Genomic DNA, 20,722 nt, shown 5'->3' with positions numbered 1-20,722 from the left:
TGCAAAGTGCTGGCCAGCCTGAGCACTGGCAGAGGCTGGTTTTGAGGCCTTTGGCTGCTGCCAGAGACTACTTAGTGTGTGCAGCTGACAGAGAATGGGTTGGATGCATCTATCCAGTTGATATATTTAACATTTCTAATGGTACAATGATGCCCAGAGTGAAATTCAACAGTGCTGTCCTGAAGCCTATTCGAGAGACCCCCGCAAGAATTCTGGGAGGAGCACTCTATGCTGAGAGTTGTGAGAGTTATTTCCCTTCCAGAGCTACAATTCCCAGAGTTCCCTGTGAAAAGGGATTGTTAAATCACTCAGGAAATCATAGCTCTGTGAGCTCACCGCTCTCAGCACCCATAACAAACTACAGCTCCCAGAATTCTTTGGGAGAAGCTGTAACTGTTTAAAGTGGTATCCTAGTGCTTTAAATGTGTGGTGTAAATGGGACCCACGTGTCAGCCCAAGGACTGTGATCCCAAATAGCTATGCAGAGGACACAAGAAGGGGAAGATGGCAAGTTTAGCACAGATGCGAAACCTCAGACAAATGCAGCTCTCCGGGCTTATCTGGCCTCCAGGACTCCAGACCCTCCAAGTGTCCCTATTTTCCAGGGACATCCGATTTAGAGAAGCCATCTGTTTCTGATCCCGGAATGTCCCACTTTTCCTTAGGATGTCCCTATTTTCCTTGAAGAAATGTTGGAGGGAATGGAGATTTCCAACCCTCAAGCAGCACGAATGCAATCCTGTATAGGGAAGTTTTAAAAATGTTTACTTTTTGTCTTTATATGTGTTGGAAGCTGCCCAGAGTGGCTGGGGCAGTCGAGTAAGATGTGTAGGGTATAAATAGTAAAATTCTCATCATGGAATGGGCAGTCTCTACTTTCATCAGAGAAATGTTGGAGGATATGGGACTTTCTCTAGTCCATGCCCTCTTCTAGGTCACACTGCTCTCTGGCCTTACTGTTCACTCTCCTCAGTCCTCACTCATGTGCTTTTGTTGGGCTGGAACTTTGCTAATACTTATTTTGCCTACATGAAGAGGGGTGTGTAGAAACCTCTGAACTGTGCATGGCTTGAATGTGTCTTCCTATCCAAAGGAAAGAGTCATGTCTGTTGCTCCACCCCATAAAGCTTTTTTACTTAGAAGTGCAAGTCTAAAGTATATTAAAAAAAAATGCTAAAATATCTGAAAGGTTCTTATTGAAGGTAACTGGTCACAAAGAAGCAGAGGAAGTGCGTAGACATGTTCACTACATTATTATGTTCAATACATTATTATATATATATATATATATATATATATATATATATATATATATGCAGGTTTTGGTGTCCTCGGGTGTCTTCCCGTGTAAAAGTTGGGGTGTCTAGGCGACGTTTCGACGAGGTCTCACTCGTCATCTTCAGGCTGGTGCTTTCGGCTTCTTGTTACTGGAACAGAGCTCTGTTCCAGTAACAAGAAGCCGAAAGCACCAGCCTGAAGATGACGAGTGAGACCTCGTCGAAACGTCGCCTAGACACCCCAACTTTTACACGGGAAGACACCCGAGGACACCAAAACCTGCATTCCTGTACCCGTGAAAATCTACGAAAGCATATATATATATATATATATATATGCAGGTTTTGGTGTCCTCGGGTGTCTTCCCGTGTAAAAGTTGGGGTGTCTAGGCGACGTTTCGACGAGGTCTCTCGTCATCTTCAAACCTCATCTTCAGACCTCGTCGAAACGTCGCCTAGACACCCCAACTTTTACACGGGAAGACACCCGAGGACACCAAAACCTGCATTCCTGTACCCGTGAAAATCTACGAAAGCAAATATATATATATATATATACAAGGATGTTGCGTGATCTATCTGGCTAGTGATGGGCAAGCTTTCCTCACCTTCCCTCAGTTTCCTTCCCGCTTTAAAATGGACTTGTAGAGCTTCCCCCAAAATGTGTGGGTTATGGGCTCCCCCTTCTGCAAGTGCCCCCCTCAAGCACAATACTATATTGTTTGAGGTTTCAACTGTTGCAAAAATGCTGTGGTTAGATTGTTGATGTGGTCAGATAACTCTGGTGCTCATAAGCTTGCACTGACTGCCCATATGCTACTGGGACCAGGTTCAAGGTTCTCATATTAATTTTTAAGGCCCTTAACAACTTGGGTCCAGGATACCTCTGGGACTGCCTGATCCCCTATATCCCTGCTTAAACACAAAGGACTTTCAGGGAGTTAATGATCACCCATGGCGCCTATCCATGTTGCTTTGCGTCGATTATCAAGGGTCCAAATTTGTGGAACTCTCTTCCAGTTGAAAAAAATGCCTGATGACAAAGGGAAGTCCATCGACATCTGGAATATAGTAAGAGTCCTCATTCCTGCTATAGCTTATTGATGTCCAACATGGTCAGTTCTGTGATATAGGCTTCAGGTTTCATTCTTCACGCTCTTAATTGTTTTATCCACTTTTGGTTTTATTACATGTAATTGATTCAATTGTTTATAAAGATCTAAAATAAATAAAATACTCTACATGGATTGTGGGCTGTTAAATCATCACTGGAAAAACGTTTGAGAAAAGGTAAACTGTTTATTCAACAGGATGAGTCCACACCCAACCAGTGGTTTGATCTACATGGCATCATCAGCATACATAACATAGGATCCAATCAGACACTCTAACTGAATGGCATTTTATCATACATTACAGAGACAATATCCATAAGAGGGGCGACAATCATTATACAGGGCAGCCAACCAGCAGTTTCCTAAGGTTTTCTGGCAAGAACAAAAAGCAGCCACTCAGAAGCAAATTGGATTCAGAAGGCCTATTGCCATACTGTGAAAACTGCAGCACTGCTAGGAAATTATATAGTCCAGGATTTACAAACAGAAAAAAACCCTATCAGGTACTGTATTGTTTAGTCAAAGAGGGAGGAAAAGTGCATGGTCTTTATATCATTAAAAGGTCTTAAACATTTACATGGTTTGCTTATGACAGTTTCTGTACAGCAATAATATAAGGGTGGGTGCAATTGCTTTTAAGTCAGCACCGTTAACACGCATCACTTGGTTGAACAAAAGGAATACTGCCACCAAGTTACAAGGGGGTGAAAAAGAGAAGAGGCTACAACATCTACGGTCAGCCATCTCTGGGTGCAAGCTAAAGTAGCTGTGATTGAAGAAGGTAATTCTGATTTTATGGGGAGGATCGGAGGTCAATTCTATGATATTTTACTTGCTTTGCATTGGGAATACCCTCCCCCCTCCATTTTAGAGTGCAGTGTCCATCAGAACTGCGGCATTGAGACACTCTTCCATTATTTGCCCAGAGGCCAATAAAGAAAAAGGAACAGTTTTCATTGTTAGGAACATTTTGAAGTTGAGAATTTTTTATTTTTTTATTGAAAGGCTGCATCTGGTATTTTCCCCAGCCAATTTAACCAACACTACAATCCCCCCCTTCACTTTCGCACCACACGCCAAATTATATATGCCCTGATATTGGTCTCAGATCAACTCAACACAGATGCTCCCATTACTGATTTAGGAATCATATCAGCATGAACAAGACATAATTAGCATAGTGAGCAAAAGACGAATTTGCTTCATTCTCCTGCCCCCCAAATGATTTACAATATCCAGCCCATGCACTTCACATTCACTACTTTAACACATTTTCAATTGCCCCTTGAAATTATTGTGTTGAGTCAAGCCAGATCCAGTTGTGTCTGAGGACACAGACAATCTACCAGGAATTTCTCTTGTGCAAGACTGCACAGGAAATGGCACTTTGCAAAATGAAAAAGTTGCCAGTAGATTATTGCGCCCCAAACCTACACAACTGAACTTTGTAGACACGTGCAAACTCTACCCAAGATTTGATGATTCAACAACATATTTTGCCAATGTTGTGATTTTTGTACTACACACAAATGCAGAAGGTCTTCTACAATTCCTACGGGTTGTCTGCAATTTGACAAACACTGCTGTTTGTATGTGAGTATGTGGGTAGCTCTTTAAAAATGCAAATACATTTCTTGTTCATACAACAGAAAGAGGAGGGGAAAACTTTAAAGCAATGCACCCACAGTATAACATTAACTGTACAAGAGATATCTTGATATGTCTAGTTCCCAAGCACATTTAATCCAAGCATTTGTTCCGGTGCTCAAAAGGCACTTAAAGATTTTTTTTAAAAAAACACAACCCCACCTACAGATGAAGATGCAAAAAATAATTTATTTTTAAAAAGACACTGGAAGCGTATCAAAGTAAACCCTCAAATAAAGTCATGGTTTTGTTCTCAAGTCACTTTCAAAAGTATGCTTTTAAAAAAAAACCCTGCTAAAGCAACTGTTCCCCATGAGCTAAAGTGGGGGAAACGTAACTGGCAATGGAGATAAAATAGTTTGACAAATGATTTTTCCTCCACCCCCATCCCAATGCCTAAGACTTCACTTACTTGCTCTTTACTACAGCAAACTTAACATCTGCTGTCATAATGACCTTTGGGTTGCTCTAAAGTTGGCAAGGGAGGGGGTGGGTGGGAGAGATAAAAATAATTTGATGAATGGAAAAAACACACTCCTATATTAACTAATTGTGGCAATTACAAATGCCTACAACATTAGCAGACATGTAGGTAAACACAATTTCTCTTTGTAATATTATATTAAGGAACAATAATAGAATAAACTACATACATTATTTTCCCTTCACACTATACATGGGAAGGTCAGGACTGTTTTAGGGATGGGGAGGTTGTTTTCATTTTTACCGATGCATTTTTGTTACACTGAATTATCTACTAAGTGCAAAGATTGGGTATCACTGGGTCTCAACTAAAATTTAGCCTTAAAAAAAGTTACATTGTAGCAGTTACTTTTCATCATTTAAGCAGGTACACCATTATATAAACAGACTAAAACAGGCAAGGGGCAGTTAAGAGAAGAGGGAACATGGGTGAAGCATGCTTGCACATGAGGTATTTTAAAAATGGAGAATCACACAATGATTGTGTGTGTTTACTTCAGAGGGTAATAGATATCCCACCCAATACTTGGCTATTCTATGCATTTTATGTACACAGACGGGATTGGGGATGTATTTGTGCAAATAAAGAAGGATAAAATGGTAAGTTACTAAAGGAACAACCCTCAACTCATGGGAAGGTTGCCTGGCAGGCAACTGGGTACTCCCTCTCTGTTTTCAGTGGGGGAGACCAATAGCTGGAGTCTTCCTGCAGGCCATTGCTAATATAGCCCTCAGTATCCCCAAGGGCAGTGAGGGCAAAATGGGAGAATTCCAGGCATATATTGGTGCAAATAATCTCCCCTCCCCTCCAGGCATGTCCTGGACACCTTCTCATTGAAACCAATGCCAGGGATGGGGAGGCAAAGAGCTGCTGCCGCCGCCACCCCTGCCAGACCCAGACCCAAACTGGTACAACCCTTGCAGGGCTTAGGAAATGATGGTTCCTCCATCACGAACTCCCTGCTGCTGCCAAGCCTCCATAGGATTGCCTGACAGCTCTGGTCCTGCTTTAAATATGGTACACCATCCTGAAAGATGGTAGATGCCATTAAAACCAACCTCTAGGGAGTAATGGGAAACGAGTCCAGCTTCTTTTTAAATGATGGCCGCTGCAAAATTAAAGCCAAAAGATGCCAAGAAAGCAAAGAAAAGTGCAGAGTTAATCAAGTGCACAGTCTGAACGAGGTTTGTCAAGAAGCACAATGGTGTTTAAATTAAAAGTGAAAAAGTCCAGCCAGAGATGTCCACAAAAAGGAGACAAAATAAAAAAAATTGCAGCAAGAAGAGTCTTGAGTTCAGTAAATAGGGAAAAGTTTTAGCTATCATGCAACCCCGAGCTCTCGCTGCATAATTTTTTTTTGCCTAGGTTAAATTTTAGAAAGAAACGTAACTTTGTTTTCATAAACTCCAAAGGGCTGTATATTGTTATATAGTACAGTACAGAAAGTGCAAATTGTCACCTCATCAGATCAGTTATATATCTGACGTGGTCAAATATGGCTCATGCTATTCATGCAAGGGGACACAGTCAAGACCCTCTTGTGCTGCTGAGACATTTTAAAGGGAATGTGATTTTACCAAAATCTTCCTTGCCTGTTTTAATCCAGATTTTCTCCAAAGGAATCATTAGGATGGGGGAATAAAATATTTCAAACACTATATAAGTTAGCCTATTTATTTATTGTTATCAACCACAGGTTACTTCAGAGTCCTCTTCTGTTTTGAAAACTTCAAGACAGCAGGAGTTGAGTTTCTTTTGTACACACATAACATTGTGCTACAACATGAAGTACGTACAGAAAATCCTAGGTTTCCCCTTCACGCAAAGGGAAGGTGTACTACTTTTAATTTCTTTGCGTCCACAGGTGGTATACTCCTTCCAACCAGGAAATGACCACAAACTTCCATGTTTCAATGAACCAGTCTTTTAAGAGATGAACTTGCAGACAGAAATCCATCCATCTACCTAGCAGGGTAAACATTACCATCAGATGCACTTCTGTATTTGCAGGACAACAGCTGAGCCAAACCCCCATGGTGTTTCCTTTTGCTTGCTGCAACTCTAACGCCAAGCCAAGCCAGTGTGAATATTCAATGCAAGGACTGACCAATCTTCTATTGCTTAATGCACGGTTGCTGTGTAATCCACACACGCACACTCACTCACACACACAAAATCGCTCTCCAGCAGAAGTCTAGGGGTGAGTTTCTGAGGTAAATCTACTAAAATGTTACTGGGCTATGGACAGTGTCTATATATACTTCTACACAGACCAGAATGTTCCAGTGGTAATACATAAAATAGCCATCTTATTTGGCTACACCAAATATTTCCAGCAATCTTGATGAGTATGTGTGTAAAATATCATGAAATCCTTAAGCTACATCTACTGTCCTCAGTGCCATTGTTTTTCCAAGAGTTGTTTTCGCTGCCTTTTCCCTTCAGTATATGACATCATTTTGTACAATCACACAGGAAATGAAAATAGGGGTGGTTATCCATTTTTCCACCAGAGGTTCCCTTGGGATGGTGCTAGCTACATGGTGCCAGATTTATCTGAGGAGCTATTTGGGAAGATCTTCTCTGTGGGTGTCACTGCAGGACTACCCATTCCTGAGCTACTGCTGCTACTTGATCGATGCTGGACAACTGGCCGAATGGGTCTCATGGGTGGGGGCCTAAGCTGAGCTCCAGCAAGCCGGGCTGAGAGGGCGGGCTTAAAAGTAGTCATCATCTCCGTGGTTGAGCTGCTGCTACGCCTCATGGCAGCATCAGGATCTCTGATCATGATGGTGTGAAGGGGGCTGGCAGGTTCAGAGTTGACAGAACCTATCTGAGGGTTCTTCATTGGTTCAAGGGTGTCCAGGACAACGTCAGGGGCTTGTTTCACAGTATTTTGCCTTTCAAGCTCACGCAGCTCATTCAATGCTGTGCTCATTGTCTTCTCAATGTCCTGTAAACACAACAAACAGAAGCAGAGGGGTTAAACTGTTATCATTCTTGCATTAAATGACTTAAACCTGTCCATTACTTGTTTCTCATGGTCACTTCTTTGCTTGCATTATTCAGAGGGCTGGATTCAAAAAACCACAAATGGACCAATTGGTAGAATTTTGCCATATGTGATGGTGGAAGTCTTTTCAGTACTATTTTAGGTAGGTTCTAAAACAGTTCTCATGTTTACATTTGTCCAAGAGCTGCGGAAGAACATCAGACCATTTCACTTTCCCAATGCTCTACTGCAGTAGTAGTGGCCCTCCAGATGTTGTTGGACTACATCTCCCATCATCCTGACCCCTTGGCCATGCTGGCTGGGGCTGATGCGAGTTAGACCAGCAACATTTGGGGGGCCAAAGATTCCCCTGCTCTACTGTAAGATGTTGAACCCGTGAGCAACTCTCTGGACTGTAAATAACCCTTAAAATTGCTGAACCTCAACAGCTCTCAGGATAATGTGAGCCCACCAATCAAGTTTCTTGATTAGGAGTTCACTTTCAGATGAAAATAAACCCCATGTTGTCCTGGTCAAATGGAAGTTAACAGGCCCAATTCTCCATGGCTATTTGTTAATTAAAAGTATGTATAGTCTGCTTTTCAGCTTCCAACATTATTCAAAACATATCAAAATACAAACATAGAATAAAAATAAAAAACACAGCATGATTAATGCAACTGAAGGTTGTATTCTTGATTTCAACATGGTGAGTTCTCCCAGCCATGTTTTCAGTTATGGCTATTAATTCTCCAATGCTCTTCCATGCAATCCAGCAGGACAAAGTCCTCTTCCCTTTTCTGTATGGTACAAGTATACTGGTTGGCCACCTTCATGTTTCTGCTCATATGATGGCATCTGGCTGCCAAGAACTCTTTTCCCCACTATACTAACGAGTGGGAGTAGCGTCATCCATCATAGTCATTTAGTATTTACCAAGAAATCTGTTAGTGTATCCGTTTTGGATGGAAGGCATCTATCCTCCTATGCATTTAAGGATAATAAGCTGACATGAAGGTTTCACTAGAAGGCCATTGCAGCCAAAATTGGAGCCCAATTAAACTGAAATGGGGGAAATGAAACACTATCCTGTAAATTATACCAAAGCACTTAGGAACACAGCAGCTACGCCAAGAGGAGGGTTTCCCTCCTATTCAGTATTGTTTTTTATTCAAACCTCCGTAAGATTTTGAGTTGAAAAGTGCATGAGAACAGGAACAATCCAAACGTCCTTTGTGCTGGCTCGATGGGGGCAGGTTGGGTTGGAAAAAGGTATCCCTCCATCAACAGCCTTTGCTTGTGTGGCGCAGAGGTCCCCAGTTCTGCCTGCTGAATGTGCAGTTGGGTGAGCAGGAAGACCCCCCCTGAAAGAGGGCATGCCAGGGGAAGGGCTGAGCCCAAGTTGGAGCCTGAGCTTGCCCCTCTGCTTTCACATGATGGCACTGTGACAGCTCCAGGCTGGTACTGCAATTTGCCTACCATCTTTCACAGACCATGGATGTGGCAATGGCCCCTCTTAAGCTGCACCAGGCTGTGGCTGAGGTGCGTTGTGCCTTAAGGCATTAGGGATCTGCAAGATCCCACTCAAAATTAATGTGGGTGGAAGGTGGTATCAATACTGATCCAAGAAACTTTTCATCTTTAACTGAATCTAGTTCGGTAAAACAAAAATATTACTGTATCCTTTAACTTAATACTCCACAGTTATAAGCCTCTTGAATGTAGGTTTGGTTTTTTTAAAATAACTCTTTTGTTAAAATAATTCCCCCAACACTGTAGGCATCGCAGATATAGGATGCAAATCCTATTCTGATCATGTTGACAGTAGAAGGAGCACAAAACCATTCCAATTCTCAATAAGCTAGCGTTTTTACAGATCAGAGTAAAAATGAAAGAAAAAATGGCACTAATTATTCTTTCCATCGTCATAGTTACTATTAGGCCATTTAAGAAAAATAATGTGATTACGATTTAAATTATGTTGTTGTAAAAAGAAAGTGTTGCATTGCCCACCCCCTTTACCTAACCCCTGACATTGGTACTTGAGCAATCTGCTCAGCACTCAGCAAATAAATGGCTTCTTTCAGGCCCATCTAGTAGAAAAACAATAAGAAATATATATTTTGTCACAAAGACAGGTTCAGCCTTGACACATAACTTTTGATAGCTACAGTATGAATAATGCATTTTATCAGCTTCAACCGATAAAACTGACCCTTGTACTATCGTGGGGGGGAGGGACCACCTTGATTTTTGGATTGCATTATAGCAAAATTAGCATATGTATGTATGACAATGGCCATAAACACTGTCCTTTTATGTAGAAACAAAAGCGAAGAGTCATATATATTTACTTTAGGATGGAGACAGAAGGCGATTAGAAAGAGGTAGCACCTTTCTTTGAAATCCCCTCCAGCTATTACACTTCAATGAAAACCATATGAATTCCAAGTTCCATAATTTTCATTTGCAAAGAAGAAGATGATGATAGCCCTGGATGCCACATAGGTTTTGAGAAAGGATCTTTGCAGAACGTGGACTTGAAAATGTACACAGGATGTGCTGTGAGGCTGCCTACTCAGAACTCTACTCCAGAGTTCAATGAGACTTATTTCCAGTGTGTTTGGAATTGAAGCATCAGTGCTGTAAAGGACATATAATGCCAAATCACACCACTGCCAGCTTATTTGCTGAGGAGTACTCATTTGATTACTGTATCATGCTTCATTCTTTCATTTAATTTGAAGATTAAGTAATATAGTCCAATCTGAATTTTAAATAAGCCTCCTTGGCTATCCAGGACTCTTTTAGGTCCCCTTGAACGAACAATTAGCTATTTGCCACATTTCTTGCCAATGTGAAAAGGTGCTTTGATAAAACATAGAGGCATTTCTCTCTTAAGTGTTGCCATTTGCTCTGACTTTACTGGCAATTTCTTTGCGCTCTTTTCTTTTTCCTTGCATTTCTTCTCTGCTGGTTAAAAGAAGAAGGTATTTTAAGAAAATAGTCTAGAAACAGAATTTGTGGCCTGGAGATCATGCCACCCTATTTTGTTTTTAGGACAAATATAATAGGCTGCTCTGTCTATTATTAAGGAAGGTTTTTTTCTCTCTCTTCTAGATAACCATCAACTGCCTATAGAAGTTTTTAGATGCTCTGTTGGCAGTTCCCTCTCTGCTGGCCTTTGTGCTCACCCAGATTAGGAATAATGGCCCACAGAAACACCAATTCATTCTAATAGCATAAGACAAAGAGCGCCCACTGCTAGGCAAAGAAGTAATGTCATTCTATTTGGTTTAGGTAAAGGTAAAGGCACCCCTGCCCGAAAGGGCCAGTCTTGACAGACTCTGGGGTTGTGCGCCCATCTCACTTAAGAGGCCAGGGGCCAGCGCTGTCCGGAGACACTTCCGGGTCACATGGCCAGTGTGACATCGCTGCTCTGGCGAGCCAGAGCTGCACACGGAAATGCCGTTTACCTTCCCGCTGGTAAGCGGTCCCTATTTATCTACTTGCACCCGGAGGTGCTTTCGAACTGCTAGGTTGGCAGGCGCTGGGACCGAGCAGCGGGAGCGCACCCCGCCGCAGGGATTCGAACCGCCGACCTTTCGATCGACAAGTCCTAGGCACTGAGGCTTTAACCCACAGCGCCACCTGCGTCCCTTCTATTTGGTTTACTGCTGTGCAAATTAAACACTAAACAAAAAAAGGAGGAATAAAAATGAGACGGAGTAAAGAAAAGAAAAACACAATTTGAATGAAAACAAAGTCTCCATAATCCTCAAGCAGGGACGTGTGGGATAATGGCATTAAACCTAAATCATCACACTGCAAAAATATATATATATATATTGATGACTGCCTTTAAAAACTGAACACCACCAGCCACTAGTGTTACTATGGCAAAAAGTCGCACAGGAACAAGCAAGCAAGCAATAAAGTGACAACATAATCAATCTATCAACAGCCCACACAGAAAAGGTTGAAAGGTGTCAAAAGCTAATAAGTGTTAGATTGAAAATAAACAGCTCCACCAACCTTTGAGCAACCCATGCAAGCAAAAGGTAAAGAGGCTCAGCTGAGAGTTCAGAGAAAAATGTTCCTCCATTTGGTCCTTAAAGGCTACCCGCTAATACTGCCACTTACAGCTTCAGATTTTTTAAAAACCCAGCAGTCTCCCCTCCCAATCCCCTTGTTATCGTTTGTCTGGATGCTTTATTTCATACAGATCAACATTTCCCTCACACATATCCCCCCCCCCAAGGTTCAAGTCTTGGTGGTGGCAGTTTTTGTTGGATTAAACCTCCCCTCCCCGTGCACTGTAATCCTAGTCAAAACTGACTCAGGGACCAGCTATAAATTTTAAAGGCCTAACCTGGTTTAGACTGACATCAAGTTTGGACCTAAGAGAGGTATGAACATTAACCTTCCCCTTATCACTAGCTGCTAGTTTATTTACTGGTACAAACTTGGTACAAAACTTGTCCCACCTGCCAGCCAAAATTGGCTCATAAAGCCAGTTAAAACTATATATTTTATTTTTTAGTTCTGTGAGCTGGCAGTCAGCACAGTTCAATGACCAGTATAGTGGTCAAAGACCTATACAACCTAAAAATCATCTGGTTTTATGCAAGATTTCTGATCCTAGTCTAAGTTCCCATTCTGTAAAATGGGAAAAATCAGGGAACCTTTTTATGAGAACATTGGTTTTGTTCAGATTCTAATTAGCATTACTTAGCTTTTGCCTCTCTCTGGTCACAGGCTACTTTACTTCTTACTTTACACAGTTTGGAGACTGCTCAAATTCTCTAGGGGGACACATATTGCACTGGAAGGATAAGCACTAATGCGTTTTTAAAGTATTTGCGTTTTTAAGATTGAAATACACTGTAGTGGCCCAACATATCAATCCCCTTGAGTAAGAACTTGAAAGCGGCTGGCTTCTGGTGGGTCACAGTGGTCAGTAAGCTTCAGTCCAGTCAAAAATTAAACTGGATCCACTGCGAAGTACAATGCAGTAAAAGGTTGGCATGGTTGTACTGCAAATCTAGAAACTAATGCATCTTAAAGAATCCAGTCTGGATGGCTCAATATAGACATGGTTGAATCCCCTGAAATCCGTCCCCTGAAACACTCAGGGATTCATAATTTCATAACTGCAGCCTCTCCTACCTCTGCAAGTGCTTCGGCTTCTAGTGACTTCTGATCCCCAAGACTACTGTGCCGAGTTGAGCTGCAGGTGGGCCTCAGTGGGTGGCCGTCAATCAAGGCCTTCCTGTCTGGATAGTTGATGCTGCCAGCACTGCCAAAAGTGGCCATCCTGCGCTTCTCTGGGCTCTCAATCCTGCCTCTGTTCAGTGGTAATATGTGGGGACTGCTGGGACAAGCTGCTGCTCGAGGAGGGGTGTCTATCCCAGGACCAATCCCTCTGGGAGGGCTGTGTGTATCGCCTCCACTGCGACGGCGAGGGATTGCTGCCCCGTCGGATCTCAACCTTACCCTGTGAAGAAAACAACAACAGCAGCAGCCTTGTGAAATCCCCACTCCAAGCTTCCAAAGTCATCTAGACTAATAAATGGATCTCTACAGACCCCTTCCATTTAAAACACAGTATAAATCGTACAAATTGGCTCATAAATTTCCTCCGGTTCATGCATTGACTATCGTGCCCGTCACAAGAGGAGGAGAAAGACAACGCTTGCATCCAGATGAGAACAAATCAGTTTCCTACCGTCCCATTACTCCCCCAAATCCGTAGTCTGGAATATGGTCTGTTGGAGACTGGATGTCATTCTTTGATGAGGCTTTATCATCCAGCAGAGGTCCACTACTTGCCTCGCTGTCTGCCTTCTGACTCAGGCTGTCTGAGAATGCATCGTCCCTATGAATAATGAAACTCTCTGTCAGCCAGAACAGAATAACTGAATGCCTTCTGCGTGAGGGAGAAGCTCTGCTTGATTGTGGAGGAGGGGGATGCAATAATGTCTGGGGAGAAGCAGAGCTGAAAGGAGGCAGCTCAAAGTTCCACACCGCTGCCTAACTTATTTCTTTACCTTATGTAAGCCCCTACAGATATGAAACACAAAACTCTTGTTCAGCTGACCAACAGGGTCTTCGGCTTGTTCTCAAACCTTTTGCTCGCTACCACATAGAAGCCAGTTAGTACAGCAACCTGTAGAGTTAATATATTACATCTACAGGTTGCTGTACTAACTGAAAGTACAGTACATACAAAATAGAATAGCAGCCAATACAAAGACATTTTGTAAGAGGGGAAGAAACACATTAAAAAGAGGCCGCTTATTATTAGATATTAATTGGCATTGCTGTAATGGGCTATTATTGGAATAGTATTGGAAAACTAATTAAAAAAAACTAAAAAGAAGACGAGGCCTTCTTTCGTGTGGATGAATGAACAGAATCAAGGAAGCTATGCATTATATGGCTCTATGCCCCATAGTTTTTTGGGTGGTGTGTGGGCTGTCAACATCTGGAAGAATATTCCACTTCTGCAATAGAATGGGAAATGATGCACAAATATGAGGAGGAAAGATAGTAAAAACATTTTTACAGCACAAGAAAGCTGAACTTTGATCCAAAGAACATGATGAGTGGAAAGGGAAAGTTTTCTGCTTGACTTTTTCTAGATCAAGAATTCCAGATTTATTAGCCAAATCTATCACAATATTTCAGTATATTCTGGATTTGACACACATACAACCACTCTCTTACATATTGTATCAAACTATCCTGGACACAATACCTGTAGAACATAGTAGACATATGCTTTTATGTGAATACAGCTTTGGAAGAGTTGCACAGCGCTCTGCCAGAAGTGCAATTATTAATGGCATTAAAAGGATGTGCAGGAGGGCATCAAATAAGATTTAAAAGAAAATAAACCCACCCTTCACTCTAGGTGTGAAGCACAAGACAACAGACCAATTTCCACCCAAAACAAACAGCTAACCTATCGCACTTCACTTGTTCAGCAAACTTCTTCCTACTTACATATCTTGCACCACTATGTACTGATGTGGTATGAGGCCATCCACACCATTATGGCGACCTTCCCACCAGTCTTCAGAAGCTCGATGGTACAATAGAAGCGAGGCACCTTTCTTGAAAGACAACTCGCGTGGGGACCGCCCAATGTAGTCAAACTTGGCAATAGCTTCAATCTGTTCCACCTCTGTAAGCAGGCAGGAGGGAGAAGACAAGAGAGACCATTAAAAGGAAGCTGCAGTAAGAAAGCATTGGAGTGCACTCTGTGATGTAAGATAAGATTTCACTGAAATGTTTAGTTTTATTAATAAAACTGGTATACTGCTTAATTGTTGAAACCTCTCGGTGATTTACACAGTACAGCTAACAGCATCCTTTTTCAATTTAGTTTAATGCTGTGACAAACTTCACAGCTGCCTTTGATTTTAGCCTCATTAAAAAAATTGATGTTATTACAGTAATCTGAATTACTGGTAAAGTAGCAGCTCTTCATGGGGTGGGGTGGGGAAGAGAATGTAATACTAGGCCAGGATTATGCAGATGCACACCATCAATTGTGAAGACACCACTGCAGTTATCTCCACACTTCTTGCCACCATCTTACATATGCGTTTCAAGAAACTCAAGAGTCCACCTGGATACACAATTGAGCTGCCCCAGCATACGACACATCTAAGAATTAATGTACGCATTTTTGCAAATTCCTCCCATTCTGTCCAAAGGACAATGTACCCCAAATGGCAACAGATATTCTTCATATACTTGTTCACCTCTCCTGATGCTTTTGTCTGCTTTTTGCAAATATGTTTCGGGGATAAGCTATAAAGTCACTGTGGACACATGCCTTTGTATGGGAGTGGTCAGAGTCAACTCTGTATGAACCATCCAGAACCGGCCCACTCTGTGGGTCATTTTGACAGGTGGGTGCAGCTGCTCAACTATCAACTGCCTGACATATGACATCAGGTGACTCAAAGTTCAATCTGTGGGAGTTGGTGGAGATTGGAGCTAAAATAGAAGATAAGCCACTCTCTGTTTAAGAGCAGGCTGCCTTTACTGAAAAAACAGGCTTTATTGAGAACCTTCAGGTTTCAATATACTGCCCCTGTGACCCATACTGTTCCAAATTTGTTGTATTTTGTCATTTTCTGAACTTTGCCATTTTAAAATTTCTATATACTTTATGTATGTTCTATTATATTTATATTTCTAATATATTTGTATCTAGGATGGCTGAATCTGTCAATTTCAGTCTTAAGTTCAGTTTCCCAAATTTTGACATCAGTTTGCAATGGTGTTTTTTTAAAAAAAAAAAAACCAAAACCATGAAGTCATCAGAATTTCATGCAAATTTCTCTTCATATACAGATTTCTGTATGAAATTTTACCTAAAATACACATTTTTGCAAAGCAATATTCCTCAGTGCAGAGCATTTTTGTATGTTATTTTCACTAATAAAAGAAGAAGAATCTTTATTACGACCATAGGCAAGCATAAAATATCTGCATATTTACCCAGGTATATGCATTTTTGTCCACATTACATAGTTAGAGATCTGCACTGCAGAATTTGGACAAATTTGGAGGGCAGGCTATGTTTTGTTTCGCATATTGTTTCAGAAAGTAAAAAATTAAGTTAAGTTCACCTTCAAATGTGAACTGAATTTTTCCTTCATACCTATTTATCTCCCACCATTCTTTCAGAGAAGCGTATTTCATTTTCCTAGGTGACCCAGGTAACAGCTAGGTTCAAATGAAGTTAGCTTCAGAGGCAGAAAACTTTGGACCATTATTTACATCACCTCTTCTCTACGTACTTCAAATGCATTCCATCAACCTAGGTCACTTTCAGGATCACATAAATTGGTTGTCTAGTTCAGGCCTGGTCATTCCAAGCAGTGAATGAAACAAGATTTGAGACCAATGTTAAATTCCCATTTTGGAAATCCACACTTCATAATAGAAGATAGCCCAAACTTATTTCAGTTGTGACATAGCTCATAATGGGGCCCAGCTCTTAATGGGATTGATCCCAATGAGTCAGTCTGCTCTGCTAACCACCCATCCACCCTCGTCCCAATGACAACTTAGTTTTACAAAAGAAGTGGAGGAAAAATGAAGACTTCTCATAGGCATCCAGCTGGCCACTGTGAGAACAAAGGCTAGACTAGGTGAGCCACTTTTCTGATCCAGCAGGCCCTTCTTATGTTCTTATGACAGGAAGAGCTGGCTTGAGATAGGAGAAACCTTGTAGGCCACTTATAAATGGCCTGGATGCTCCTGAGCATACATATAAGCTAGTGAAGGAGACATCTGCAAGGTGTAGTCCAGGGTTCCCCAAACATGGGTCTTCAGCTATTTGCAGACTATAATTCCCATCATCCCTGACCACTGGTCCTGCTAGCTTGGGATGATGAGAGTTGTAGTCCAAAAACAGCTGGAGACCCAAGTTTGGGAAACTCTGGCCTAGCCTATTTAAATCTAGAATTTCTTGCTGCTGTAAGTGAACTACAGGGTTTGCGTTAGGAGGAAACGACAGGGGAAACTAGAGGCAAAATCTCCACACACACCAGAAAGCTTGAAATAAAAGTAAGCATATTAGGAGGCAAGCCAGAGGAATTCAACCACAACCTATTCAGATGTGTACGGCTCTTTTTGGCACATTTCTTTACATATATTTTAAGATTATGAGCAGAGGAAATAAATTCTGTAAAGTGTCCTTTGGGCTTGTTTACCTGATCCAGGGTACACAGGCTGCAAGTTCAGAACGGTTATCCTGAAATCAACAAGCTTTCCTCAGATTTGGTAAGACTACACAGAAATACAGGAGGAGTTCGTAGTCTTCTATCCCAAGGCTACCACATGAACAACATCAGTAAGGCAGAAAAGATGTAATTGTTCAGAGGCATGCCTGTATACACCTCTGTTTCCTCTATACAATGCAGAAAGTGAAATGTCCGATTCGCTTGGACAATTGGTTATGCCACTTACTAGACCTTCTATAAGCCCACCCTGTGACAGATTGACAATCGCTCACTTCAGGAAACTCCTGAAAGGACCAATTACCCACAGGATATCATCAAGCTAAGGATGTCTCCTGAGAGACCATCTTTCCCGCTTTTAACTTGTCTTACCCCTTGGAGTGACTCACATAAACATGCAAGAAAATTAGAGGCTGAAGCGGAGTAAGAAGCTACTACCCTGCAACACAAAGTTATGTAAACAAATCTTCACTGCAGTGTGCCAGATTAATATTCTACAACCACATGTCACTTCCTGGGCCACTCTTTAAAAAAAAGGTTTCCGGCAGATGCCATCAAGCACATTCAAACAATTTCATTTTTTTAGATGCTCAATTATCTTTTTTGGAAGACAAAAAAATCCTCAACCCCCTCTCATCCCTAGAATAGCATGTCAAAGGTCCAAAGACAAAACTAAATTGGGAAAATGGACTTTAGGTATGTAGCATTTTATTTAAGGGGAAACAAGTTTGTTTGTGGCAGCACCTAATGATAAACAGGGCTTCACTTAATATCCAGATAGCAATAAAATAATCTGACAAGGAGGTGTGGCTTTGGCATGGAACAGAGCATAAAAACTATGGTCTGCTCAAGATACTTGAAAAAGTTTTTAACTTCCCATAAGATATACTGTATGTACACACAGACACAGACACACAGACACACCCCTCCCCACATTGTCTCTGATGAGACACATTTCAGAGTTTTTCTGAAGCAACATGAAATGTGCCAAAATCTGTTTACCAGAGACAAAAATAGGATGTTCTACCTGTCTCTAAATAAACAAAAACAAAAAAGAAGTCTAATCTGCTTCCAGAATAACATGGTTTCAAAAAATGAAGAGTAGACGCACTCATGAAGGGCAGGGTCCTATCAGTGGCTATTAGTCATGACAGCTAAATGGAATCCCCCTGATTACACGCAATTCAGATGGTATGTTGGCAACAACAACCTGGAAGCACAGTATACCATATCACCTTGATTATGATTATTTTCTTGGGCATTGTTTGAATCAGAATGCTGGACCCAAAGAACCTTGAGCAGGTCTAGCAGATCAGTTCTTATGTTCCTGTGTGCAGGAAGGTAGAGACAGTTTTAGGAACAGACTTCAAGACCCGTCTTGGGCAATATTGGGAAAGGCATCTTACTTCTTTAAGGTAAAGGTAAAGGTACCCCTGCCCGTACGGGCCAGTCTTGACAGACTCTGGGGTTGTGCGCCCATCTCACTTAAGAGGCCAGGGGCCAGCGCTGTCCGGAGACACTTCCGGGTCACGTGGCCAGCGTGACATCGCTGCTCTGGCGAGCCAGAGCTGCACACGGAAACGCCGTTTACCTTCCCGCTGGTAAGCGGTCCCTATTTATCTACTTGCACCCGGAGGTGCTTTCGAACTGCTAGGTTGGCAGGCGCTGGGACCGAGCAGCGGGAGCGCACCCTGCCGCAGGGATTCGAACCGCCGACCTTTCGATCGGCAAGTCCTAGGCGCCCAGTCCAAATAAAGTGACATTTGGTAGTAACAGGCAGAATCTATAAAGGACTCTCACAGAACTGGAGATAACTGTGGTGGCTAATGTGGTTATCTCACAGAATTGCTATGTTCCTCACTAGGGCTTTGGGTTAGGTTGGGAGGGGAAGGAGACTAGAAGAGAGTATGTAAATTTATAAAATGAAACAACTCTTCTTCTCCATGCTTGTGTCATGGTTAATCACCCAGAAACTCCAATCAGAACTATTAACATAATCATTCAAGCATAAAATTGCCTAAATGGAAGCTTGCTTGCCCTTCCTTTTCAGTTGAGGTAGGTTGTTAGTCACCAACAGTGAAAAATGAAGGTTGACATCTCCCTCCCTTCCTCCCTTTAAACATCCATCTTCAATTATTGGAATTATTCTTTGTCCCTTCTCCCCATCATGGGCCTTTAGTACATTTCAACTGTTTTGAGCCACTGCCGCCATTTCCCCACAACATGCATCAATAGGGCACCGGACTTTATTTGCAGCGTTGAAAGGAGAATATTAATGGAACAAAGACCACAAAGCAAGCAGACGACATGCATGCAGAGTCATGCAACAGGCAGGATTCTGTAACAATGTTTTCTAATCTGCAAAATAAGCCAATTGAAATGGCAACATGTGGTTCCAGGTTTATTAATTCTCACTGATGTCCAAATCAAACTTGTTCAGTCTGTAAAATAAAAATAAAAATAAGGATGGATGGGTAGGTGTGTGCATGGATAGAATATAAATCTCCCCCCGCCCCCAATCCTGAAGGTGTGAAATTTAATATGGAACGAAGGAATCCAACTGAGCTCCTTAAGGCTATTGCCCAATATCCTTCTGTTCATATTTCTGAGCTGAAAATAAGTATTTTGGGATGAGGTGAATTATAGCTGCAGAAATGTTTTAGCTGTGAGAATATTCAGATTATTTTATTCCATGACATTGGTCCCCCCAGCCCCATTCCTTTCTCTTTCCCTCACTCTGGTGATCCCAGTCAATCACAGATCACGTAGTGAGTGTGATTACCTTCTAGTGCTCCATAGCCAATAAGATTTTACTATGTGCTGATGAAAATTAAGGCAATTTAGAGTAAGAGTACTGTTTATTGGATTACTCACATGAATGATTCTAGCCATCAAGGGTCAGATAGTGAATTTATGATGCTATGAGGCTATATATTTCATTACAAAGGTAGCATCATTAAGGGCAAAGTCAATTCAGAAGAAGTAATCCTAATTAATAGTGAACACTTTAAAAGCAATCCCTGGAAATTAATCAAAAGGTGGTGGTGGGGAGATTTGCAACACTGCTGAAAATGTCCCCCTAAAAATGAGTACCTTCAGCGCAGCCCTTATTATTGATGCATAATTTTAAGCAGGTTTCCACAGTCTAAACCTTATCTATCTATGCAACAATCTTTCTGTGGTCATGGCAAGTACTGATGATAGCACAGATTTGATCAAAAGTGGGATCTTGTCTTAGAAATCGAAAAATGAGAACACCCTTTTGCAAGAATAGACTCCAGCTCCTTTAACTGCCGCAGCACTTTAAATACAGCAGAGAGTAAACAGAAAGGAGCAGATTCCATAGTGAGAAAGTATCAAGCTGAGGAAGTACTAGTTATTAATGAGAGGGACTGTGGTGACAGCTTGATTTAAAACTCACCAAATCTTTTGGAAAGGTTCCA

General features: G+C 41.7%; 1 protein-coding gene across 3 annotated transcripts in view; it reads right to left on the bottom strand.

The window, feature by feature from the left end:
• Positions 1–2,556: 2,556 nt before the first annotated feature.
• SRGAP3 (SLIT-ROBO Rho GTPase activating protein 3) overlaps positions 2,557–20,722 on the bottom strand; it is a 186,886-nt gene continuing 168,720 nt past the window's right edge. For 2 of the 3 annotated variants that reach the window (XM_081901441.1, XM_081901442.1), the window contains exons 19-22: positions 14,524–14,704; positions 13,244–13,393; positions 12,685–13,012; positions 2,557–7,476 (exon numbers count right to left, since the gene is read on the bottom strand). In XM_081901441.1, the coding sequence (XP_081757567.1) occupies positions 7,060–7,476; positions 12,685–13,012; positions 13,244–13,393; positions 14,524–14,704 (1,076 nt within the window). In that variant the 3' untranslated portion in view covers positions 2,557–7,059. Of the gene's footprint in view, positions 7,477–12,684; positions 13,013–13,243; positions 13,394–14,523; positions 14,705–19,026; positions 19,721–20,722 lie in introns of those variants that run through there. The other variant, XM_081901443.1, reaches the window with a different exon arrangement.

Source organism: Podarcis melisellensis (assembly GCF_964234715.1).
Source record: "Podarcis melisellensis genome assembly, chromosome: 2".
NCBI lineage: Eukaryota > Metazoa > Chordata > Lepidosauria > Squamata > Lacertidae > Podarcis > Podarcis melisellensis.
Note: the sequence above shows the minus strand (reverse complement) of the source record. Positions and strands in the feature narration are given on the sequence as shown.